This window comes from Glossina fuscipes, unplaced genomic scaffold (assembly GCF_014805625.2).
Source record: "Glossina fuscipes isolate IAEA_lab_2018 unplaced genomic scaffold, Yale_Gfus_2 121, whole genome shotgun sequence".
Taxonomy (NCBI): Eukaryota; Metazoa; Arthropoda; class Insecta; order Diptera; family Glossinidae; genus Glossina; species Glossina fuscipes.
In genome coordinates, this window is record NW_023998464.1 from 848,426 (window position 1) to 875,954 (window position 27,529).

At 33.7% G+C, this 27,529-nt stretch overlaps 2 protein-coding genes across 4 annotated transcripts in view; both read left to right on the plus strand.

The window, feature by feature from the left end:
- Window positions 1-15,907, plus strand: part of LOC119640570 — a 28,822-nt gene extending 12,915 nt beyond the window's left edge. For 2 of the 3 annotated variants that reach the window (XM_038038698.1, XM_038038699.1), the window contains 2 exons: window positions 14,536-14,662; window positions 14,768-15,907. In XM_038038698.1, coding sequence (XP_037894626.1) covers window positions 14,536-14,662; window positions 14,768-15,108 — 468 coding nt within the window. In that variant the 3' untranslated portion in view covers window positions 15,109-15,907. Of the gene's footprint in view, window positions 1-185; window positions 272-14,535; window positions 14,663-14,767 lie in introns of all 3 variants that reach the window. The other variant, XM_038038696.1, reaches the window with a different exon arrangement.
- Window positions 15,908-22,065: 6,158 nt separating this feature from the next.
- Window positions 22,066-27,367, plus strand: LOC119640488. Its single transcript, XM_038038574.1, has 4 exons — window positions 22,066-22,238; window positions 26,205-26,921; window positions 27,008-27,180; window positions 27,323-27,367. The coding sequence occupies exons 1-4, from the start codon at window positions 22,175-22,177 to the stop codon at window positions 27,365-27,367; spliced, it is 999 nt and encodes a 332-aa protein (XP_037894502.1). The 5' UTR covers window positions 22,066-22,174.
- The last annotated feature ends 162 nt before the right edge of the window (window positions 27,368-27,529 follow it).

Here is a 27,529-nt window from a genome sequence, read left to right on the forward strand (position 1 = left end):
TGTGTGTGTGTGTGTGTGTGTGTGTGTGTGTGTGTGTGTGTGTGTGTTTGTGCGTGTGTGTATATGCTTGCTCCACCTTAATACTTCGTTACATCCACTTATCCATACGCACACCTTAACAATAAATCCACCAAAATTATGTCTGAATACTTTGCAATAAAATAAACATTACTGCATACTTAAAGGTGCTGCCATAAAATGTTTCGTCTGCGATTCGAGTGATAATAAGAGTTGCGCAAATTTAAAATCCAATGCCAGCATAGTGGCGGAGGTAAGAAATATTAATCGCTTTTATGCAAATTGCACTTTTTTATATTGCTTAGAATTGCTTGTTTTTTATACGTTAGCAATGGAAAATATTAATATGATTTTTTAGTAGCAATTTCTTGTGTGTATGTTTGTAGTGCACAACAATTATAAAAACCTGTTTCGTTTTTTAATGTTCCATAGAAATGCGCATTAAAATTTTATTGCCTTGTGGAAGGCATGAAAAAGTAGTTTCTTTCATACCTTACCTTGGTCATCTCTTTAGACATCTTCTAATATCTTTCTAAAGTGCATTACATTACATGCAGTTTAGCAGTTTAGTATATGGTTTAATAACTATAGGAATTTTTATCTCTTGAAGGAAATTAAAAATAAATTCGTTAGAAACCAGTAGAAATCCGTTTCGCTGATCCAAGCAACCGGTTCTCTTTTCGCCAGACGGATATTTAAATCTCTCTTATATTTACACAATAAAACTCAATTCCAGGTATATTTTTGTGATTATTTCAGATTTTTCTTTCATTTTTTATTTTCATCTGTTCTTATTATCTCATTTTCAAATGTGATTTGCCTTTCATTGATTCATTTATAACATTAAGATGAGGTAGTCTATCTCAAAGCTTGCGGCTAGTAAACTCACCCTAGACTTACGTCTCTCGCCTCAGTTACTCTTAATTTATTGGGATCGGAGTTTTTATTGTTTATGAATGAAAACTTTTTTTATTTTTCAAGTTTCTTTTTTCATTTGCAACAAAGGAGAATTTTTTATTTTCAAGTTCCTGTGCTTGTTTACACTTGAACTTTCTACAATTCCATTTGCGTTTGTTTCATTTGTAAGCGTAAAGGGCGCCATAGTTCTAGTCATGTTACTTGCCATAGAGAAACAAAAAGTTTTCTTCTTATTGTTAGAAAGTACGAATAAAAAACTCATTTTTTATAATTTATACTAAACGTCCGAAACGAATAAGAAACATATATACAGCCATGGGCACATAAATAACGTATCCTTCGCTATAGGAATAAGCACAAATTTATTAAGAGATTTACAAACAAAGAAAAAAAGCGGTAAAATGATAACATCTTTTTAAAATGTATTCAAACCAGGAAATACATACAGTAAAACCATTTCGAAGAGTATGAATATTATTTTAAAAACAAAATCCTCCAATAGGTAAAAATTTATTGGTTTAAGAAATTATGTGGTTTTCCCGCATTATTCGTTCTATGCTTCATGCAGTACCCGTAATTGTTTATCTATAGCCGCTTAACACTTACGACGAATGTTCTTAATTAGCATCTGATATATTTCCTTCGATAGAACAACACTTGACACTTTCCTAAGATCTTCGGTGGCTATCATGAAATGTTTTATGCTACAGCATCGCCCGTAGAACATCAGTTCAAATTTTCGCGCATCTATCTAGTACAGTTTATGAGCAGCGCCAAGAGGGCAAAAACCAACTTTTTATTTTGAAAAATAGATGTGTCCTCAGTTTACGTGGTGCTGTGGGCATGGCCAACCTGCCTGCAAGAACTTCCAATGTTTGTGCCAAACTTGAAGTTGATAGCTTTTACGGCTAGAAGAATGTTTGCAACAGATATTATACAGATGGATAGACGGCCATGCCTAAATCTATGCAGAATCTGATAATGATCAAGAGTATTTAAACCATGCGAAGCCTCCTCCAGGGCGTTGCAAACGTTTTGACAAAATGAACATACCCCTCATCAAGTATTTGAACATTAGAGAAAGAAAGTAGTATATATATAGTGTATATATATATATACTAAGACTAGAGGATACTCTCTCATAAAATGCATTTATTCTTTAGATTATGATGAATCTTGGACGAACCAATAGAGCCAATAACTCCTTCCGGTTTTCAACTCAAGCTGCTGACGTTTAGCTTCTATATGATCTATTCAGGCTAGTCTTTGGTTAATAAGTAAAGAAAACGCATTTGTTGACACCCTTTAAAACATTTAGCGCTACTATGTGAAATTTTTAATCTTATAATCGAACCTGTTGAGTAGTTACACAACGTGGTTCCACATTCTGTTCGATTTTTCTTTTCTTGTTAAATTTTCAAACAATGATTATTGTTTCCGTTCCCTCACTTTGTAAAGACACTCACAACCTACAGAAATAGATATATGCTTTGCATTAGGGCGGTTTGAATGTTTATTATGCAAATTTTTTTGTTAAATGTAATACTTTTGAATAAATTCTTGCGTAACTCAAGCGTGACAATTTCGTTCGTTGATTTCCCCATGCATGTCATATTTCTAATTGGATTTATGATAGATTAAACCGAATATAGGGATTATATCGATCGTAGCTTATAGGGAAGAACATCTAATGAGATTTTTCTAATGATATTTATCTTACGTCGCAAATTTTCTAAACAGTTTTTTTGCCGATCAATTGATTATACTTCGTAGTGAAATTATTGTTATCACCCCAAAGGATTATAAGAATTTCAGATTAGAAGAGAGTCGCGTACATATACGTCATGTACTATCGCAATCACGCTAAGGTTTATTAACAGAATTATGAAATACGCAAAATATTTACTTGCAGTTGACAATGTAGGACATTACTTGAAAACAATGAAAACAAACTACAATAATTGAAGCGAACAAAAGAAATGCTCGCACGAATATATGTTGAACATTTTTTGCACATAAAAATAACATAAGCGTCTGGCTATGGCTAGTAAAGATTGAGTTTCCCAACAAAATGTTAAGGTTTTAATATCACCGGCATGAAAGACACTTCATAACTCCGATGAAAATATATGAAATTTTGTAAAATTCCTATATATATATATATATATATATTCCGTGCCTATAAAACATTTTTTACAAAATTGCACAGAATATATGTATTCTTGATCAACACCAGATTGTGCATAGATTCGGGCATGTCCGTCTGCCCGTCCGTGTAATGTCTGCGGTAAATATTTGCCTGGCCTCAAAAATGAAGCTATCGACCCCAAATTTGGCAGAAACATTGGAAGTTCTTGCGCGTAGGTTGATATTGAAAATGGACTAAATCGGTCGAAGGACACGACCACAGCATCACGTAAATTAAGACCACCTCTATTTATCAAAATGAATAAAAAGTTGGTTTTTACTCGTTGGCGCTGCTCATAATCTGTACCAGATAAATGCACGAAAATTTGAAGGCGTATTCTATGGGGGATGCTGTACGCCTATCCAACATACGTACCAAAATTTGATTGTTTTTTCAATACCTTTATAACAGGCAGAAACAAGCTTCAAAAACCCCATAAAACATACAAATTCTTGGCCAGTTACTACCCTTGAGTGCACCCAAACATGTCCGCCTGTTCGTCGATCCATCTATTCTATGTGCGTAACTTTGTAGTATTTACAAAAACTTTTATTTTGAAAATAGAAGAAATCAGCTGCGCCTGCCCCACATTGTAGAGGATGAGAATTGTCTTCTTTTAATTTCTTTGTCTTTTTTTCGGTTAAACGGTGATGGGTATCAATGATTCGATAGTTAGTAAGGTTCCATTTTATTTATTTATTTAAGTACCATATCCTTGTTGTCATATTATTCCCATTGGATGACAATACCCTCTGCTACTTAGCGCATTTTTAATCGTAACGTTTACTTATTATCTTTTTAGATAGATTGTAAATAAAAACGAAAAATTTTTTTTTCATTCCGAACATTCTAAGCATGTGTTCTTTATATAAATTACGATTAATCTAGGGATTATTTTAATAACTGTAAAGTAAAAGCTAAATCGCATTTCTGTATTTCATCTGCTTTTACTGAGTGTTAATTATAAAACAAATACTAATTTATAATTTTCTTTCTTGTGTTACGATCATTTTTTTTTATCGGCTTAGTGTGTGTGGGAGTGTGTCTTCAACTTTGGAAAGACATCTGTGTGTAACTCAGCAATTATTCATAGATTAAAACTGAAAAGAAAAGAATAAGTAAAACGTGTTAGAAAAGTAATATAGGTATAAGTTAAACACACACAAACGTCTGTTCTTAAGAAAAAATTAAATCCGGTCTATTAATAGGATTGCGTTCTTATGTGAACAAAAAACGTAGTAACTAAGAAAGTTATATGCGTATGTCTCACATATGATGTACAAAAATAAGAAAAAGAGCAACAAAACAAATAAGAAAGTCATATTCGGTTGTGACCGGATTTTTTATACCCGTCACGTTTAGGGTAATAAAAGCGACAAAAAGAGTAAGAGAACTAAATTTTCATGCTCTATAATATGGAGTGGATGTGGCTGATTTTTCCTATTTTCAAAATATAAGTTTTTCTTGCATGGACGTGTGGGCGTTGAAGGCGTGTCCTTGGAGGAGTTTAAGTCACTTCCAAATTCTTTCGTAAATTTGTAGACGATATGTTCACCATAGATAATACTCATCTGCGCAGGCAGAAAGATGGACTGGCGAACAAACATACATGTTTAGGTGTATTCCAAACTTGAAAATGGCCAAGAATTCATATACCTTAAGGGGTGTTTGAAACGTGCTGCTACGCCTTATAAAAGTATTGAAAAAAAGTACACTTTGGTACTCCACAATATTCGGTAGGCGTCCTCAATTTTTTCCATGTGTTTGTACAGGTACTACAGCATCGCCCATGGAACATGAGTTCAAATTTTTATACATTTATCTGGCACAGTTTATGAGCAGCGAGCAAAAACCCAACGTTTTTATTTATTTGGAAAAAGAGAGGTGGCTTCAGTTTACGTGGTACTGTGGGCGTGTCCTTCGACCGATTTGGCCCATTTTCAATACCAAACTGTGTGCAAGAGTGTTTCTGCCCAATTTGCAGTTGATTGCCTCTGCGGCTAAGAGAATGTTGACAACAGATATTAATTACACAGGCGCACAGACGGACCTACATGCAGTATTTGATGATGTTCAAAAATATGTTTACCTTGTGGAATCTTTGAAGCCTCTTTTCGGTGGTTGCAAAGGTTTTGACAAGATGAATATACTCCTCATTCTTCGGTGATGGATATAATAACTTTATTAAAAATGTTTTATAGGCACTCTTGAATGCTTGCCCCGTGGAATTAAATTTCAAAACACGTCTTCTTTATTAAAAGTTTCATTATATATTAATGATGGTTGTGCCGACGAGCCGCAACGAATGAATTAAATTTCAATATCTTTTGAGAGAAATCTTTCAGAGAGACACTTGAGTTTGTCAAATCATTGACTATGCAATGTTTAATATCACCGACTCTATCAAATAAGAAGAAGGCCAAACATCTGGTTACAACATGTTTCATTGTAATATACGGCGTTGTCCCCCAAAAATCGGTTTCATAACCACTTCTCGTGCGCAATATTCTGCGTTTGTTATGCAGGAGGTAGAAAATGTATAGCATTTTTTGTTTTTTTTTTTTTTTTTAATCTCAAAAGTACTTTTAGGTCCGCATTTTATGAAAATTTCTCAAAAGTAGTATATATAATTTTTTTTTTGCTTCTAGAAAAATAAAATTAACAGTACAAATAAAGTAAAACTTGTTTATAAAAAACTGACGCATGAGTTTTTCTTTATATATTTCAAGAAGGAGGAGTACTACACTAGAACAACATTTAGTTGCGACGCGAAACTCCTCATGTTACACTTGTGTAGAAGGTATCACAAATATTTTTCACGTCTTATATCTTATAAGCTTTTCAAAGCTTTTGCTTTACTAATTATATCAGTCTGTCATATAATTTCCACATCATTTGTGGCATGGATTTCGTTTCGCAAGAGCAGTTGAACACCAACCTTGCAAAAACCAAAGAAAAAGAGGGAAAAACTATATCGGAGTCTTAAAGCATACGCGGCGAACTGACCTGCAAAGGTGACGAACATACTTGTTAACTAATGTAGTCGGAAAAGTACATGTTCTTCTAAGACAGATGATGCCTCAATATTTCGCTTTTCTCCCTTGTGACGTGTGTGCAATAATGTATGACGATACTGAGCACACCATCTTCGTCTGTGTTGCTTGGATTAACGGTGTAGTAAACCTATACACATCGCTTTGTATCGACATAATTTTTCGCAGCCTAGCAGAAGCGGTGATGAAAGGCATGGAAAATTGGAGCAGATGCATGTTCTTTCTTCTATCTACCTACTAAAAAATAGAAGCGAGCGTAATGCCAGATCATTTGTCCGTAACGGTTCATTCCACAGCTTCCCGATGGTTCGGTAAGAACGCTTGAGCCCATTAGCTGACAACGTCTTTGGAATACGCCGACTAAGAAAGCATGTGCTGACATACATTTGCACGCATGTCAAACGGCTTGCATTGCTTTATGCATAAAGTATAGTTTAATAAAGTCTTATCTTGTTTCAATAATAACTAGTGATAGACTTAAAAAAAAAAAGAAAAAAATCAGCTCAAGACGAACACCACGAATATGACCACAATTCTTATGGGTTTATTCCGTTCTTTGCCAATTAATTAAAAAATTTCATTAACATATGCAAAGGCAACTGTATCAAATGCTTGTTAACTGGTCTTTATGATGCACAAACGCGAAAGAGATGCAGCGAAAATGCCAAAGAGCAGTAGGTATTTGGCATTTTCAAAAAAGCAATTCATTCCGGCCCACATGAATTCTTTGATGACAGTTTTCGAAAATATAACAATTTAAAATTCTCCTTTGTGCTTGGGCATAATTAAATGCCTTTATATAAATGATTAAATGAAATGAAAGCCAGACATGTTGGCAGATTAAAAGCAAGTTGCGATAACGTTTTCATCGCAATTCACTATTCAAAAAGACATACACGGGATGCTCGCTTTGCAAATTTCATTACCTTCTTCGATGTGTGTTAAGATAAATATTATCTACTTGTATTCATACTCATAAAGTATCCGTGCAGGAAACTCATTATGGGAAATTTTTTGTTTAAGCAACGTTCTGTCAGATATGAAATTAAAACGAAAATTTTGATTTCATTTCCCGACAAAGTGTCCCTAAGAGGTGAGTTTATATTTTCCAGCACATTCAATGGAAGATATGAACTGAAGTATTGTTGCTACACCATCAGTTTCGGCAATAATTTTATGGGTAAATTATGCAGAACTATTTGCATTCGCATTCAATCAAAAACTAGTTAATACAAGAGATTCTCTCGAAAGATTCGGCTTCGTTCGACATTAAAACTGGTCAACAAACTGTCATAGTCTGTTCAATCAACAGCAATATACTTGCAAGGCCAACGCCCTGCATATACATGCTTACACGTTTATATGCTTTACTTGCATACATGTGTACTCAGTTATTGTCTCAAGTTTAATTGAGCTGATATCCTTGAAAGCTTACTGTTGATAAAATATTTTATTAAAAATGTTCAAGTGTTTTAATATTCCGTGCATATTAAAAAAACAAAAAAAACAAAAAAAACAAACAAAAAAAATAGAAAGAAAAATGCACACTTGACCTAAAACAAAAGCTAGTATTCTTATCAAATATTTTTATTTCCTAACAATAAGATTCAGTTTTTTAACAATTTTGTTTCAATTCAATTTTTATGACAATTTTAAGGGAGGGAAGAAGACGAGAAAAGAAAATGCTCAGTGCACCACGTTTACTTTCCGAGATTTGCTTTTTGCTTTTTGGTAACTTGAAGAACACTCAAAAACGAAATCACTTATTTTATATATCCTAGTCACCCACCTGTGCTTTGTCTATGGCACGCTTACCAACAGAACGTATACTCAGTTTGCTGGCCCGTACAATGCATATAGGTTTACATTTTTTTGCTAGCTTGAAATGTTTATTTACTTTAGAGTCTGTTTTATTCAGAAATTTTCGTACAATAGCAAAAATTTATGCCAAACTTCCTTTGAAATTTTTTTAGAATAAATATTTCAATATATTTGTGGAATAAATAAGAAGTTAATTTATATTGAATTTTCTCTTCCGTTCATGCCTTGCTTTTCTCTTGTTCGAAAATAAAATTAAAAGTACGTTTAACGTTTTACGCGTGACCCAATCGCTCCTTCCAATTTGTTTACTAGCATTACGATACAAAATTAACGATAACACTTTCATTCCAATTTATTTTCAATTTACTTTAACGCACATTCGCATGTTCTTCATCCAATCAGAAATAAGTTAGAAATAAATTGGAAATAAATTGGAAATGAGTTGGAATTAAGATTACATCGGAAGGTGCAGGCGTTCTGAAATATCTTTACGAGATCGAAAGTTCTAGATGAAAATATGAAAGAATTGGCAGTGTCTCCTGAGGTTGTCTCAGTCCCTCCGTTTTTTTACTTCTTGAGTTATCAATCGAACAACAAGTGGTTGTGCCAAATTTCAGCATCTTATTTCCATTTTCGGATCTATGACAATTTCACGAAGAAAGGGGATCGTCGGGTAAAAATAGGTACTTTGATTAGAGCTAAGTGAATCTAAGGTAATGAATAATAACGAGCCATCTCAGAAGTTTGGTGGTATTTCTGCATCTTTTTCCTTTGTTTTTGGATTTATCGAATATAACTCGAGAAAGAAGAGATTTTCGCTAAGGTAAATTTATTGAGCTCTTCTTGAATGGCTTCACTTCAGATGTGCATGGACTGTTGTTATATTCTACACCTTATATTACGATCACCTACACTAGATCGACATTCGGTTAAATAAGATATCGAATATAATTTCATACTTCTCTCGGCTTACCGATCAACTTCCCCCACGCCACGGAGTGGTTTTAACGCTCCGGCTGCTAAACAGACTAAACAGTTTCTCAAATCTTGCCAACCGAGCGATGTTTACGCTTTGACAGCTCGTGCAATGAGGAGAATAAAAACATTTTTTCCCTTCGCTAATGACTCTGTTTTTTAGTACGAAACGGCGTTGCCGGTTGTTTTTAAATCCGAGTCGACATTGAAATATACAGCTTCGAACCGGAATCATACCTGGTTTTTTCGCAAATTTCGAAGGTAAGCTCATAATCCTGACTACTTTACATAAAGCTAACTTAAGTAAGTTTAAAGTTAAAACGAAAATAAAGAAAGGTTACGGTGCTCACATCATAGTATATAAACTTTTCAATTGGATAGATATCAGCATAACACCCTTTAAATATAAACTGCTCGTTCAGTTACCAACGTCAGTAAGGCTAATGAATATCTCTCAGTGAGATGGTTCTTGGCATCAGCCGTTACAACTTTAGAGTCCATGTTCATAAATGTGTAAATCTGCTTAAATCGTTAAAAAACCAAATCATTTATTTTTGTAAAATAATGACATTTAAGTCTGGGCTTAAAGGATTCGTTTCAAGCCAAACATAAGACTGCTTTTCGTTTCTCTTTATTCACTTTTATTTTTAGCCAAGAATTATGACTTCCTCGCCTTATCTTTTTTATAGGAAGGAAAAAAATTGCCATTTGTTTAATGTCAACACAATTTCTCGTCCCTTTTCTGTTTTCTAAAATTATGCACACATTTACAAACCTAGATATGAACATCGGTATACACACTTGTCTGTCGTTTGACCTGTGATAATATTGTTTTATTACCTAAATGTTTGACTTTATTTTTTGGTTTTGCTTTAATTCTTATATTGAATTTTCATAGTTATTACCGACCCTAACAAACACGTCATTATGCTTTTGGCTTGTATATTTCTGATTAATAGGAAATTGGGAAAAATAGGCACGTTTAGCTGAATGCGCCTGTTCAATTATCCGCCTTTGATTGTTAAAATTATCACAACACCGCACAAGTTAGACGACTGATATTTGCCAGATATCTTCATTATAGACAAGAAACCACATTACGGAATAAAGTCGATCCCAAGCCATCCCCAAAAACCGAAAAAGTACAATTTATAACCTAAGGTAGATAGCGATCTACAATATACTGAGTTGGCATTTAAAAATATTGTCTGGAAGTGATTCTGATCGGCCAAAGGAAACCATTGACCATTGATGTAATACGGTACTTATATAATATTCATAGTAGCTGTACCCGCATCAAACGGTCATTTGTGTGTGGTGGACATAGCAATGCGAGAGAGTGTATTAGTGAAGTTATTTATCTTTGAAGAAAAAAGTAGATAGCTTCAACGCAATGACAACATATATATTTACTAGAATTTCCAATGAAATTTTCTAGGTTTTACCCCGAAAATAGCAATCGTATGTAGTATCGTATATAAAAAATAAAGTGAATTTTTTTTAAACGAAAAATCTTCATTTATACTTCCAAACTTCTTAGTGTCATTGCTTTTGTTAGCCTCAAATAAGATTCCTTATTAACAGTTTGGTTTGGCGAAGGAAATTTATCATACATAACATCGCGACAGTCAAAAAGAAAGTCAATACGACCTTGATTTTTAAATTGCTCTTGGTTCAATTTTCGTACGATATTCGTTCGATTGATCAATTGTTTCTGTGTTATATGCATAGATGCAAGACTCATCTCACGTAATAATCGGTTTCATGACGTCGCCACATATTGTCAAAGGCTGGACTGCTAACCCACCAAAAAAAAAAACACATTTCAAAATTTCATTGTGCCAGCAAAAGCTCTTGTTCATGGTCCTATATTTGACGCTCTGTATCTAATAGATTGTATCAAATAGTTTCGTATCTGTTTCAATCGATCATTTAACACAATTTATCCCCATTTTTACCTCTCACTCTGCTTCATTTTATAATTCTGTGGAAGCTTTTGATCCGATTGAGATGATTTTCTAAGTGGACTGTCAGACAGACATACATGGTTAAATTGATTTCGTTATGCATGCTGGTCAGGAATATACGGATCTAACTTATTATAATGTGGTTCCCGTAAAAACTAAGTCATTTTATGTTAAATTTTTTTTAAAAATACTGCTTTAATATTCGAAAAGCACCATTTTTCATATTAGTATACAACAATTCACATGTTGGATGCCTAAGGTTCGCCTTATAGATGGCATATGCTTATGTGATTTATACATTTTAATATAAATTTAGCGCCATTTGCATATTCGTTTGCGCTTAGGTAGCTTTAACCGCATTCTACATATAATGGAAATTTGCTCAATGAATGGAATGGAAATTTTACTTTCTCTTCTTCAGAATGTTGCGTTTTTATTATAAAATTCATTTGTATTTATAAATTGGTTTTGTCACCACTGGTCATTGGCAGCGTTATAAACATTTAATCAAAAATTTTGATTAAAAAAATGCAGTAATCAAGTCCCAGATATTAATTTTATAACAAAAGGGATAAAATAACCACAGGACGTACGTACGTAAAGTTATATTATGATGAAATTTTCAAATGCATTTCAGAATTTTTTGTGCTTATTCGATCATATTGTAGAAAAATAGTTGTACATTTGATTTTAGAATGCAACAGAGGTTGTTTCCCGCAAATAGTCTCAACAATAATCATTATATACTAACGTGTGCAAACATCAAAACACTCTACCTTTGAATAGAAAATGAAATAATAGTGTAGTTTGGCTAAAATTACATTAACCAGCTGTTCCTTCAACATCTTAAACTGCAGTATCGTATCTTCATTACCTAACTCAGTAGCTGTGATCCTTTTGAACCTCCTTTCGATAATAACTGGAGCTGAATTTCGAAGTAGTAGTGGACCTCAATGATTCAATGAATCATCCCGACGACGCATTTCTCCAAAATGATTTGAGCATCATTAACTTACTTTGTCTTCCTTCGGCACGCATTTTGCCCGCGTTTCGATTCGTACAGCCATTTATCTGCAAGCTTCAGCGTAAAATTGCAAATGAGGGCAAGATAACTCTTGAGCAATTGTCAATCTTGTTGCTTATTAAGATTTCTTCCACTGCAGACGCTGGGTAGGCATTTACCTTTTAACCTAAACATAGTATAGTTATTTAGGAAATCAAAAGATAAGAAAAAGATAAAGATTTTTCGTCAGGTCTCATTGAAGACTTTCATATTCCCTTCAAAGTCACGACGAATGAAGACTTCAAAGCACTTTATTGCATTATATTTGCATGCCCTCGCATTCTATGCCTAATTTCGGAGTTACATTGTTAGCGTATGCGGCATTTGGGATTATCTACCATTATCCTTCAATAAGCTCTATCATTTCCCGCATCTATCAACTAAATCGCAGAGACTACGTCCAAAAGGTATAATAAAGGTTTGCCTTAAAGGTATTCGATTGCATTTTACCTATCAGTGTCCTTCTATTCCTTAAGGATGTAGTGGAATTGTTAAACAATTCAAAACAAATAAGAAACGTCTATGCATCCTAAACAATTAATGGGAAAGACAATATATTCAGTGCATAAAACATTTCGAATGTACTTTTTTGAAAAAACTTGCAAACTTGCTATGTGACCAACATTTTTCATCAGCAAGTTAAGTAGCAATTTGCTGAGTTATCGCATAGAATTTTAAAGCAAAAGCTGTCCTCATTGTTAGCAATACTTTGGGGAGCTTTGCAAGCTGAACAAAGCGCTTGTCTTACATTTCGTATTTCAAATAAGAAGCCATGCAAAGAAACTATCAAAATGTCCGCAAAGACTTACAAATGCAATTAAAAATGCCGTCATAGAAGCCGAAGAAGTTGTAGTTCATTTGCTTTGTTCTGCTCGACCTTCAACAGCAAAAGCATCCAACTAGAAAATTATCGTGGGAGTCTTGTAATGTCGACTCAAGAGATGAAGATATTTATTAGGTACGTACATTGTTAATAGTTACACATAGATTTATATTTTCTACATAGACGACATCATGGCGCGCTATTCACACGAAACTGTTTCTGTGTTAGTTTGAGAGTGCGCCTTAACAACAAATCCTACTAAAGCGCACATCCTTATTCGCAAGCATTTCTCAGTCCACACTATAATTATTGGAATGAACAAGTCCCCTACCGTAATATGTAAGTTGAGGGCAAGCCAGTTATTTAGCTCTTTGTAAAATATATCCCCTTTTTTTTAAGTTAAATAAAAGTATACGCGAGCAACGTTCAGAAGAACTTAAGATAGACCTCACCTCTCTTCACCACTCACTTCGATCTGCCGATTGAGTTGGGCGACAAGTCCCAGTTCGATCAATATCGAAGCCAAACCGGATTAAACTTCATGAGAGAGTTCGCCTATTTACTTTCAAGCGCATAGACTAGTAAGAAGAGCTGGACTAACTGGACTTAACCACGCCACCAGATAAGTACCGCGTTTGTTCGCAACAGAGCAAACAGAGCGTCGTCAGGTGTTTCAATCATATATTTGACGATGTTTCACAACAGAAAAGGTCGAGTTTTTATGTCGACCTATAATAGTGGTTAAGCTAAGAACTCTTTTTGCCTATCCGAGACAAACGGACGGTCGAGGCAAAAAACTGAAAGAACAAAAATCGACAAAGACAGACTTGATGCTAAGATTACGACGCCAGTTTTCTGAAATAGACTTGGGATAATTTCCATTGCTTATCTAAATCATTGAAAGTGCATTTGTTGCAGCGCTTGAGCCATGAAATGAAGAGAAAACGCACGATTTTGCAGAAAAGGGACGATATTGTTTCATCACCAGCAGTCGTTTTGGTGATGATTAAGATCAAGGAGCGAAAGTTGAAGCTGCTTCATCCCGCACGCTTTTCACCACGTTTAGCTCCCACGAATTATTGTCTCCTTCTAAACTTGAAAAGATCGTTCGCTGTAAAGGATTTGCCTACAATGAAGTGGTAAAGCGTAGCGTTCGTTGCCTATTTTAAGGAGGTTGACAGCTCTTACCATTGTTTAAGAAGAGTATCGAGGAAAAGTTTTCTTTCTTTTTTTTCTCCGTATTGACCAGTCACAATGAGCGTTATACCTTAACAGAAAGACTTTATGTGGAGACAGGTTAGGCACTTATGGGATTAACAACGGAAGAATCCGCTTTTAAAATGCATTTTTATTACGTTTTTTTAAACTACGAGGTAAAATGAATCCAAGTTTTTGTCATATCCAGCGAGTTCTAAAAAACTTTTCAGATTAGGTTGACAGAAGCGAATAATTTGAGGATGAAATTCTTTCTCAATATTAACCAACCTAAGGGCTGCATATGTCTTTTCGTTATTTCTCATATACTTTTTAAAGGCTGACAACTTTCCGCTATTTGCTATTCTTCCATTAATTTAAGAATGAATTGAGAAATTACATAATTCTTCTAATGATATTTTAATGTTTACGCCAATGCTAACATGATTTTTCTCCATTATATTTGGATGATTTATGACTTATATGAAATGTGATATTTTTTATATTACTTTCAGGAATGCACGCTGGATAAAATGAAATCGATTGATACGTGGCTTTTCGAGCTAAATAAATTTGCATACTTTGACACCGGAGCCAATAAAAGTCCGCTGATGAATTGTCAGAAGGTAGTGGCCAGAGATCGTAAGTAGCGTTTTATTTAACAAAAATTGTGAAAGACAAATGACAAACAACGTGTTCTTGTTTGAACAACTGAACGAAATTTTTGTGTGAAATCTTCTTTCATAGCCAACACAAATAAAATGGTGACTGCTCGTTTCTGTCAGCTAAATACCGGCGATTCCGATGCTTGCGCTATATTGCAAGCAAAGCTGCGTTCAAGTTCAGAGGACAAAACTCAAACTATGCAAAATACCAATGGCAACAATTACAACAACAATGGTCGTCGTGGTGCAAAGCAAGCGACAGCTGATGTAGAAGAACAATTTCACTGTTCTATTTGTACCACAGACAGCTGTAACGGCGTAACGAGCTTTAAGGTTAATAGGTTGTGGGGCGTTGCAAGCATTTCATTATTTACATTGTTAAACAAAATAAATTGGCAGAAGAGTTTAAGTGAATTTTGTTGAAAGATTGCAATATTATTGCATAACTTTCTTATTTGATTTTTTATATCCACCACTCACACTCAGAGTACCTTAAGTTCCTTAAATGATTGCAACGCTTTGGAATACTCATCAAAGATTGAACAAAAACTGTGCATTAATGCAATGAGTGCATATAGTCTCTGTGTACGTCTGTGTATCGGTTAAAGTCACAACTAAGCCATCAAAAAATATTATCAAGAATATCGATATTGATATTTTTATACTTCTCCTCAAAGGAGATAAGGATTTTAAAGATGAAATAAATCGCATCGTAATAAAGGAAAATATGAAACTTAACTTAAACCCTACCTCTTGGATGCAAATATGTTATGCTTACGTAAATCATCATCATAATGTTCTTCAATCAATATTTTCAGCAATTTCTTGCTAAAATTACGTAAATATCAAAAGTGTTACATGAACAAGATGGCACGTTTTAAAGCAAAGCATCTTTGAATCTTTGGTTTAATTAAGTGTACGAAACTCTGTATTACTCCCGAGGTAGATATGTAAATGCAAACTTAACTAAACGACGCAATGAGTTTCGAAAATCTTTTGCAAACAGAATATTTCTTCTTTGCTTGTCGACGTTCGTTTACATTTTAAAAACAACAAAAACAAACAAGTGGTTGATATCAAAAAGATTCGGTCTGATCGAATTTGTTATTTGGTTTTCATTTTGGCTTTATTTATATTTCATGTGACCCTGTATAATATATAAGCTTGTATGTGTGTATAATAAATCTTAGTAACTGTATAAATTTAAGACCTTATATAGAAAAAAAAAAAATAGAATAAGAAATTAGAAAAATAGTGAGCTAAAAACTATTGTTGCTTATTAGATAAACACGATTTAAATGAAAGAATGTTTTATGAAACAAAATAAAAGTCATTATTACCATTGATGCAATAACAAATAGTTAGTCAACTATTCACTCATAAATACAAAAATTATGAAAAATAAATAAATGAATCAAAATAAAACAGAAAAAAAAGCAACGTAAAAACAACTCTCAATATGATCATATTTCAAATGACATTAAAAACAATTGTAATTTAATTAAATGAATTTTTTATCTTTAAACCATTTCTTCTTTGTAATTCTCAGAATTTTGACAATTTTTACTTTAATTAATATGCAATGAAATAATTTACCGTTATTTTACTCTTAAGTGAATTGTCTGCAAAGAATGCTATGAAAAGTACTTGCCTTCAAAATAACTGCTAAGGAAAAGGAAAACAGGACAGAAAGAGGCCGACACAGAGAGAGAGAGAGAGAGACAGAGAGAGACAGAGAGAGAGATAGAGGGAGAACAAGTTGGTAAAATCAAAAGTTAATAAGTTCATCTTCTTCTAAGTAGGAGGACGTAAGCATCAAAATGCCCCAAAATGCATAAAGATAGTAAAGCATCCTCCAAAGTAAACATTTTTTGCACAATTTTTGAATACTACGCGGTTTACATTTCATTACTTGATTTAGAAAATTTGCGAATCGACAAGAATTTAAAAGGCATTACTTCGAGGAAAATAGAAGATCATGGATAGTACCCCTAAGTAGTCTTTTTCGTTGCTTTTTAACGATCTCTTTGCTAAAGGAACTGGAATAAGTAAAATGGGAGGGTATGGATGGTATTTACACCACTTTAACTTTATTTTAATCCCTTCATTAATCATGCCCTAACAGTTGATCTCTGAAACAGAAAGAGAGGGTGTGAGGGTGGGATTTATAACAATCAACTTAGATTTCGCTAAAGTCAAGGAAAACTTTTGATTTGCGAAAGCAAAATCGAGATCAGAACATCATGCATAATAGCAAAAATCGAAATAAGTCTATATTAAAATCAGGCACCTGAGTGAGTGAGTACGAAAGGCTATATTGAGATATACTTTTCATTTATGGGCAGTGTAAACTTTTTAGAACATTACGACCGCACACCTAACTTCTAAGGTAAGCTAAGTCATTTTTCACGCCCACCATTTTAATATATACTATATTATATACTGTATTATACATTATAGGGATCCGTTTTCATTTTTCATACACTTTTTGCACAAATATTTGTAAATAGCTAAAGTAAGCAAGAAGACTCCCTTAAAGTAAACATACTCCTTATCAGTAAGAGCAGCGGAATGGACTTGAGTATGTCTGTTTGCCTCTCCTACTAATGAGAGATTCGGAAAGAAATTTCGTTTCTTTGGCCAGAACAAAAGCCCATTGCTTTATAGTGCATAAATATTTGATCAAGAACAGCAGAATTCAATAGATTTAAATTCTTAGTGATCCCATTAGTTGTCATTCGGGGTTTTGCTTCAATTAAAGCCTTTATTTTATCCTTATCAGCTTCTATCACTTGATGCAATAACGCCGAAGTGATATTTTGCAAACCAGTTTTAGCACCGATGTTCTGCCCACTCGTCGCCTCAATACGCTTGCGAGAAGTTTTTCTTGATTGAACATCATTTTTACCTGCCCGCTAGTAAGAAAAGCAAAGTATGTCCAAAGTGCTGTTCTGGACTTTCCATATTAAACGAAATTTTTCCACACGAGACTGTGCGCCTCTTATGTGAACTTGCCTGTGAAAGGTTTAAGTATAGAGCTTAAATTTAGCTGTTAGTTGATTTATTTTTTACACCCACCACCGAAGGGTGCGATCCATTTTGTTAAAACAACACCCAGAGAAAGACTGCAGAGACCCCCATAGTATATAAGTATATACATTATCGATCAACACCAAATTTTGAATGGATTTAAGGACATTTGACAGGAACATTGGGAGTTCTTGTATGCAGGTAAGTATTCGCGATTCTATTTTAATATAAAGGTGAACGGTACAGAAGATTTGACCGTAGCCGAATATAACTTTGTTACATGTTTTTTTTTTATCAAATCAATTAAACCAGAATGAGAACTCTTGCGCATTAGCAAAAAACTATACAAAACAAATAAGAAAATTACTTGCGGTCGTGATTCTAAAATAAAAAAAAAACAACTAAATCTCTATGTTCTGCAGTGGCTGTAAGCAGTAGTAAGTGGGTGCGGCCCCATTTTCAGAAGAAAACTGGAAATTTATGTAGTGAATATTTTGTATTTTACAAGCAATAAGGAAAAAGGACGGAAAGCAAAAATATCCCCAGTTTTTGATATACGGACTTGTGGGCGTGTTATAGGCGTGCTCTTTAAAACGTTTGGGTCCCTTTAAAATTTCTCTTGCAAATTTGTAGGTTATATTTTCTTTTTCCCGAGCGGGGTATTACGGAGAGATAGGTAGACAGCCAGACGGACAGACGGACATGCATAAATAGATTCAGAACTTGATGTTGATCAAGAATATATATATTTTGTGGCGTCTCTGAAGTTCTTGCCTTTAAGTTCCTTACGGGTTTTGCACGCGTTTTGACTAAATGAATACGCCCCACTCACTTCGTTGATAAGTATAAAAAGCGTAAACATGGTTTCTAGTTTACATTCCCTACTGGCAAAAGACAAACTTGTGTGAAATTCATTATGAAATAAAGACGATGCAGAAGGTGTGTGCTTATAAGGTAATGATCCAAGTGAAAACACTATTGAGGGACGCGAGCCTCCCTTAAAGACCTTATACCACTTCGTTTAATATTATTATATCTTATAACAGCTCTTCATAGTAAGGCTTTATGTGGGGTAGACAAGCGGACAGATAAGGTTAGATCGATTCAGAAAGTGATTAGCGCAAAGCACTTGTACCACATTTTACATATATAATCGGAATATAAGTCAAATATTGTGTGTTTACCTCACCTAGTAGGTAAGGATGTTGAAATCTGTTGATTCTTTTTAATACGGTGGGCGCAGTGGTCGATAGCATTTTTAATTTAAAACTTTGAGTCGGAAACATATTTATTGGCGGAAATTGATGATTCGAATTCTGCTTCTCCTTCACTAATTTTTACTCTATTGCCGAGTAAGCAAAGGATCTCGGCTAACAACTCCATGGTCATGTGTTCAAATCTCAAGTGCGGTAGAGTTTTTAATAAAGCCGACAGCCTTAGATGCTAGTCTTTAGTCTTAGAACTTATTTCTTTGGCTAAATTAATAATGATAACAATAATAATAATAACAATAATAATAATAATAATAATATTCTATTGCTGTTGTGATTGTATTAGAGGCCCCTTTCTTTGATCAAGTTTTCATTTACGTGCTTAAAATAAAAAGTCGAAGGATAGATAGACCGACCGACCATCATATGAGTATTTCATGACGTCCCTTATGAACTTTCGTACGCTTATCTTCGAATGACATAATTAATAAGCCACCATCTTCTGACTGAGGAATGCAAAAGACGAGAAAAAACGTCATTCAATGGCTAAGCAATTGTGCCAACCTTCAGAATCCAGTTAAATTTTCGAATTTACGAAAAAAATTTTCATCTTACACCAAATTGACATGTTACAAAATATACAATATTATAGATATTAAAGAGAAAATTATTATCTTAAAGTTGCTGATAATTAATCTAATTGAGATTAATTTTCGTTGAAAATTTTTTGTTATTAAATAAACTAAATAAGTTTTAATTATATTTTTCAGAGCTTTTAACTTATGATAATGAAAATTGAATGCGAACACAGCAATAATGAATATGAGTAAAATAATAATAAAAAATTTATTCTGTAATATGCATAACGTAAAAAAAAAATTGTTAATTGAATAAAAATGAAGAAAAAAAAGGAAACAAAACAAAAAAATATAAAGAACAATAATAATATAAATTATAACAAAAAAAAATCTCTGGAAAAATCAGGAGCTCTTATCATGACATTAATTAACTGAAGTAATATTGTTATTATCTTCTATTAAGAAAAGTTTGAATAAATGGTTTCTGAAATTCATCTATCTTTCATCATTTTTATTAAATATCTAAACAACTTTTGGCTTTCGCAACAACTTTACATAGCTTTTAAATTCTTCATGTTATTAATAATATATTAATATTTGATTTTCATTTTCTCTAAGCATGTCTAAGCTATATGCGATATACAATTATATATATATATATGAATTAATTTATTAAACGATACAAAGAATTTAAGTAATTATTAATCAAAATTATCACGAAATGCCTTTAAAAGATTTTTGTTATATTGTATTTATGTGTATTTTAGTAATAAGCGAATGAAAAATAAATAAACTTTTACTTTAATTTATCTTAAATATACGAGTACATGTTAATAAATAAAAATATTATATTAAAACACAATAAACAAAAGAAAAAACATTTTAAAATAATAAAAGAATGCATAATAAATGTGAAAAAAGAACTAATTTGCGTAATATTACAACCATTGCATCCGTTTGTGAAACGTAATATTTACTTACTTCATTATAAATGTCTAGCCAAAGACAAGCAAGCGAAAATGCAAAATAAAAAACGAAATATAAAACAATTCTTTATCATATATTGCAACTAATTAGATACAAGTAAGGGAATGGCCTTCACCTGATGACGCATTTGTAATAGCTATAGCCTTGAACAGTGTGGCTTTCACTTCCAACATCTTTGATAAAAGGGCCGATGCTCTTCGCGCGCTAGGAAGGATTTGCGTTTATAATCTATTCTGTTTTTAAATATCATCCGACAAGTAGTCAGCGAGATGAATGGGCAGAGTTATTGCTCTACCGATGGGCAAATGGACAGACAAAAAAACAAATCGGCTAATTGATGAAGTAACGAATAGATGGAGTTAGGGACAGATTACAGAGCTAATTAATTAAAAAGCATTGTTAGACAAATTGCTGTACAGACGAGCAGAGAGACATGAACGAACGGGTGGACAGACGGGTAGACAAAAAAGAGCGCAGATTAATCGCAGATTAATGCTGAACTACACAGCTGGTAGTGACTATTCGTGTGGCTTAGAGCGAGTAAGTAATTCTCTCTATCCGTCTGTAGTTGAACCAAGTCTGACCTGAAATATACATCATTCGTATAAGTATTTCCAGACAAAAGTTTGGTAATAACTTTAAATAAGTCTTTGTTATGGACCAGCCAGCACATCAACTTCACGCTTTCCTTACGCTATTGTTGTTTTATTGTATTTTTGATTTCCTTATTTTTCAATACTGAAGGAACGATTTAAAGTTTCAAACAGAATCTGCAAAATATTTATCGTCTATACAGACATATATACCCTACGAAAACTAATGGTTACACAAAGCTAACGGGAATGAAAACTTTAAAATTTAGAGAAAAAAGCGCTTTGTTAACACATGAGTTGAAACATCGTTTTAATAGCTTTGTTATGTAATTCATATCTTTAAACATCGAAATTTTATCACAGAAAAAAAAGTTTTTAGTTTTTACTACTATGTGAAAGACATGTTTGTCCTATCATTATTTTCGGCAATACTTCGATGGGTAAATAGATTCAGATTTTCCATGAGTGATAGAATCGCCTACTGACTGTTACAACACAAGAACTATCGACGTTTTGCATACACTTATTTCTACTAAAATAAGTCAATTTGACCCATAGCTTTCATAGAATAGGGACAGTCAACATATAAAAGGACGCAAACAACAGAGTCGCGCTCGTTTATAACTTTCGACCCCGTAATGGCATGCTATTTATGAATGCCTGTTAGTAACCCGCTTGAAAGCAGCTTCAATTCCAATTTATTTCCACTTTATCCGTAACTGGATGAAGAATTTGGTAATGTCCCTTAGAGTAAACTGTTATAGAAGCAATGTGATAGTTCTAGTGTCAAATTACCCGTCTATTTGGCTCAATAGCGGGAGCCCCAGTGTTAAAGCATTATCCCACATACCCCAATAGGGTATTCACTCTTCTCTATTTACTTAAACGTTCATCAGCGCGATTTCATTTATTTCCATTTTGGGCAAATTTGAACATTTTCATTTTTTCCTCCTCATTATCGTCACAGATAGTTAAGATGCTACCATTCAATTTTCTGCTTAAATTGTGAATCATTTTTAGTCTTGTTGTTTGCGAGAAGTCGTCATAAATTTTCAATATAATAAATCTTGTGAACAATTTATTGAAAAGTATGTTTATTTATATCTTCTTCTTAGTGATTTGCTCCGGATTTTTGCATCACATTAAAATCACAGGTAGGTTTTAAAATTGTTGGCTTTTATCAATTAAAAGAAGGTGAAATTTTTAAGTGTCTAACAAATTTTATTAAATTATGACCAGAAATTATGTGTGTGTAAGAAACATATAATCTTTGTGCTGACATGTTCCCGCCAAGTAAAAATTTTTTCTTTGTTTTTTTGGAGAAGTAATAATATTCAACTGGGCGGGAGAGGTACTAGCGTGGGGAGTAAAATTATTTTATGTGAGTACAATGCCACTATACATACTGCCCATATACAACAAATAATCTATAAGTAAGCTTTTGGTCGTAAATGAATTTAAATACAGTTCCATGCTCACGTAGGGACGAACTCTTGGTTACATTAAATTCCAAATATAAAAAATTCCCCCATTTTAAAATCTTCCATCGATAAACAACGAATTCATGAGTCATTTTACAAATGCTTTCAAAATGGCTCCTTCATAAAGGATTTTTGCGAAATATCATCCCCAAAGGGGATGAGAACAATTTCCCGGAAGCAATAAACGCTTTACCAGGCATCTAAATATGAAGATAAGTAGAATGTTCCTATAGAAAATATTTGTTTATTGTAGGAAAATAAAAAAGCGATTTTATACAAAACATTGGCCATCGCTGGTCTTACATTTTTCCACGCGTCTGCCAATTCGTAGTTGCCACGGCAAAAAAAACTGTCGCTCCTTTAATGCAAACTAATTTCGCACATTTTCATACGAAGTAGAGCACTGCTCAGCAAGTGAGTGTAGTTGCAGAGAAGGATGCCTGCTTAGCGAATTAATCACCGGGCTTGCACTTGCCAGTTGTTTTTCCATGTGGATGAATTGAGGGATGGTCATGTAAAAAATCACCTTGCGTTGCTTTTCTAGGTATTCTATCCGTTGCTTTTTGAATCAAGTAGTGGTTGTTAGTAGCGTTAACCGTTGTGCGAGAGTGGGAACTTTAGACAGACAGACGACGATGCTCTTATCACCTATGGTGCAATAGCAATTCGGTCTTACGGTAGATTTTGATGCTACGTCTGGATCTACCCATGAATTCTTAAAATAGAATCACTTCTCATTCACCGTAAAGGTACGATGCGAAAACGGTCTTCCTTTGCATCGTTCAGGCATAGAAAAAACGCTTTCGGCAAATGCTCTTTGCCTCACATGAAAACCCCAACACTTTCGATGTTAGAAAAAAATGTTTGCGTTGTGATATGTGTTCGTATTAGGAATGGTTGTTGTTGCGACTAGATGATCTGCTTGTTGGGGCAGTCATATTATGCCTTAAATATTTTTGATACACTTCTTCTTATGCTGTCTTCACCTAAAAATATGAAAGACAATGTTCATCTCTGTCCCTTGCAGCAGGTATCAGACGGATAATATTAATGATCGTATTCAAGTTTATAAATATCGAAAAATAATTCCGTTACCCAACCGCTGAATACTTAAAAGGGTTCATTTATCACTTAGGAGCGTAGTGATGCGTATCCCCCCTTTATAAAGTTTTGCAATTTAAAAAGTGACTTTGTGAAGTGAAATGTAATCTTAATTCGGACGTCTGTCTATGATGAGTACATCAAAGATATGAATTTCCCATTTATTTTTTAAGCGTTTTTGATATTCATCGTATGCCGCCCTTTTAAAATGGGAGTATTTTTGAGTAAAGCGAATAGCGGATGCAATTTACTTACTTATCTAGCGTTTGAAGCGATTATTACGATCTCAATGCTTTCCTGTCACTCATTCAAAAACGAAATTTGCAGCCAAAAAGGGGGAAAATTGGCTGATAAGTTACAAACATGGAAAGTAATTTATATTCTATACATTTTTGACATTTAAGTGTTGATGTAAGAGCCTGAGGGACAAGAGTCAATGCATGCCTAGAAGATTTTACTGCATAGCCAGAATTAAATTGTCTTCCTCTTAATAAGTTGTCCAAATTTGCGGGAAGCACGGTGATCAGTGAGGGCGACGTCTGCAGAGTAGGGCGGATAATGCGGAAGCTCGCACTCCAATTTCTGTAGTTTTGATCTAGTTTTAAGGTGCAATAGCAAAGGAGTTGATCTGTTGGTTGATATAGGATGATTTTCTTCAAATTTTCGCACCAAGTCCAAGGCCAATTAGTTGCATTATATTTCTTGTCACGCAGAGTTCGAAAATCAAGTAAATGTTCGAGTGCATTGGCCAAAATTACAATTTGTACACAAGGCGGAGTATGAAGTGTGTAGGCAATGGCTTTTGGTTCGAACGCTGCCAAATGGTATCGAAATATATTTTCTACATTTCTACATTTATGTGTTATATACGAAGTACTATGACCGTTGTACGAATTTCGTACATGTAAACGCTTTATACAGAGTACAACTACATATAAACGCAGTGTTGAGTGTTAAAAATTTCAGCCCACACCAAAGCCATACTTTTTTTCGCCCTCTTAAATTTATTTCCGAACCATAAACAAAAAAGAAAAAAATTTCGCTTTATAAAGTTATTATAAATAATTTTTTGATTTGGAATTTATTATCCACAAAAGAAGGTCGTTTATTTTTAAATTTCGAAGAACTTCATGTTGATAAATTTAAAGGAAAAATTTGTAATAAACTGGCCGAAGGCGTTATCCATAAATGTAGGAAAACATAGAAAAATGTTTTTTATTGAGGAGAATGAAAATTTAAAAATGTAAAAATTTTCTAAAAATAAGAAAATCTCTTATTTAATTTATTTGTTAATTTCATTTAAAATTAGAGTTTACACATTTTCCTTGAAGAAACCAAAGCAAATAGGTTGACTCAGGAAATGTATCGCAACTGTTTATCTTTGAAACATGTATACATTTCTTATCTTTTCACCTACCTGTCAGGCGAGGGCGGCCAACATTTGAACCACCGTGGACGGCATATCGTGAAAATGAATTTGTGGTTGTTTCTTTTAATGACTTATTAGTTGATTGCTTTAGCTTAAGTGATTAATGCGAGTTTTATAGGAAAAGAGGGAGAAGAGAGATTAGCTCAACAATTTTTTGTTCGTGTTTATCGCTGTGTCCGTAGACTTTTCCTAGTTTCAGAAAATTATTTAAATTAGAGAGGAAATCATTTGTAAACTTTTTTTTCATACCCTACTTCAGAAGTCAATATATCCCGTGGCCAACAATGAAAGTACACCCAAAAGCTCCGAAGTGATCTCAAATGATTTTATTATCGTTTTCCATCTTCCCCGATTAGGTGAAATTCGACTCACAAAACCGATTTAAATTTACTCTCCTTGACAGCTAATAATTCTATGTGCTTCGTAGAGGCTTATAATCAAGAATCCTTTGCCTATTGTGTCGGAGTACTGTTTTTTGTCCAAACCGACTTTTTCCACTGGCTGATTTAATGGATAGCCTATTCGTAATTCCCACTTTTCATTGCCTATAGCAAAAACATTATTCTCTCGTAGTAAAACGTAACGCTGATTACCGTAGTAATATAACACTAAGTTTTTAAATGTTCTCCCCATGAATTGAAGACAGTACTCTCTTCCACTTTGATCATTTCTTATCGTTCAATTGCTTTCCCGTTGATATAATTGTTCGGACAAATTACGTTTTTAATCTGTTGATCGTCAATATTTATACGAAATTAATTGATCTTTTATGAATCTAACGCATGATTGAACGGCATTTGGATTGGCAAGTATAGGTTTGACATACCTGCAATACATTTACATTTGGAATTGGAAAAGAAAAAACGATATGCGGTTTTTTTTCGTATACATCTGTGTATATATTAGAGTTATTGTAGATAAAGTTCTGCTTTGGCAATGACATTATTCTCTACATTTCTTTTGAGGGAAGATATAGAGACTTCGACCTACATACGCGCATAATAGCATAAGTGTATATTGTAAAGTATAGAAAGTAACATTTTTCTCAATTTCCGCTATCGGAAATTTCGTTTTTTTGTAAACTTGGTTCTCTTCCTTTACTTTTTCAGGCTTAGAATGCTATGTTTGCGATGACTGTAATGATGTGAAGGATTTTAAAAATTTACAAATATGCGAGGAAACGCCTGCGATAGACATTTACAGTTCAACGACCTCGATTCCCGTAGATTTTCCCCAAACTTTCGAAAATGCAACCGTTAAGTTAACTAACACAAAGTCACCAGAAAAGGAAGAAGGTTCAGGTGCAATCGAAAACAGTGACCTCGAATATGAAGATTATGAAGTAATAAGGGGAAGGCCCCCATATAGTATACAAGATCTCGATGAAGAAGTGTATCCATCGTATGAAAAGTCAACGACCGCATCAAGCCAAATTCTCGCTATCAAAGAAGACCACCATATTCAGCGTGAAGCATCCAACAAACCCTTAAGTTTTCAAAAAAATATTTGGATAGAGTATGATCTGGAATATGAAGAAGATCCTTTTGTAAGAAATCGAAAAGCACATCTTACGAAAAGCTTGAAAACATTTGCACCACCTGTCGTAGCATCAAATAAAAGCAAACGAAAAGTTAATATTAAAAGCCAGCATGTTCCGCAAGTAATCCTTGATTACGACAGTAAAGAAGATTACATAGATAATGGTTTTGTAAACAGAGATCCTTCTCTTACGGAGACTTACACTAAGCAATTAAACAATTTACCATACGCTCCGCGGGAATCCTACAAAAGCAGCGCTGCAGTGTGCTACTTGATTAAAGTGACAAGTATTTACATCGCTTGTATTTATTGCTTTTACTTGACTAAATAATATATATTTTTCCCCTCATTTCATTGTAATGCATACGTACAGTTAACAATACCCTGGTCACTAAACGCGGCTGCAGCAATTTGATTAATGCTAGCAATCAATTGACTTGCCAATCTCTGCATAATGATGCTCCTCTGGAGATTTGCCACATTTGCAACGCAAATGCTTGCAATAAATTTCTAGCTGCGGACGATGGCGAAAACCTTGGAAATTCTGTAAATATCGCTGCTAATATCAACTTAAGTGTGTTGCTTTCAATTTTTATAATGTTTGTACCTTTGCTTTAAATAAAAATGAGATAAAAAAGTTTTCTTTGGAAAAATCGAATTTAAATTTAATTGAAATTTCAATAAGCAGAAAATATTGGAAAAAGAAAATCCAATAAGAGTTCTTGAAGAGTGAAATAAACAAATATTATCAAAAAAAAAAAAGAAAAAAACTTTATTTTTTGGACTTTTTTTACGGCAGTCTGTAGATTACTTTGCTTAATGCAACTGTTTTTTGTAATTATGAATCAACACTAATAGGGTGTGGATGGTAGAAAATATTCGAAGATTACGGTTT

Bases quoted from the DNA above. Each gene is read 5' to 3' on its own strand.
- LOC119640488 (XM_038038574.1), top strand. From the start codon at position 22,175: ATGTTTATTTATATCTTCTTCTTAGTGATTTGCTCCGGATTTTTGCAT. The intron at 22,239-26,204 runs GTAGGTTTTAAA...TTACTTTTTCAG, and splicing joins GCATCACATTAAAATCACAG to GCTTAGAATGCTATGTTTGC. The intron at 27,181-27,322 runs GTAAATATCGCT...TTCAATAAGCAG, and splicing joins GCGAAAACCTTGGAAATTCT to AAAATATTGGAAAAAGAAAA.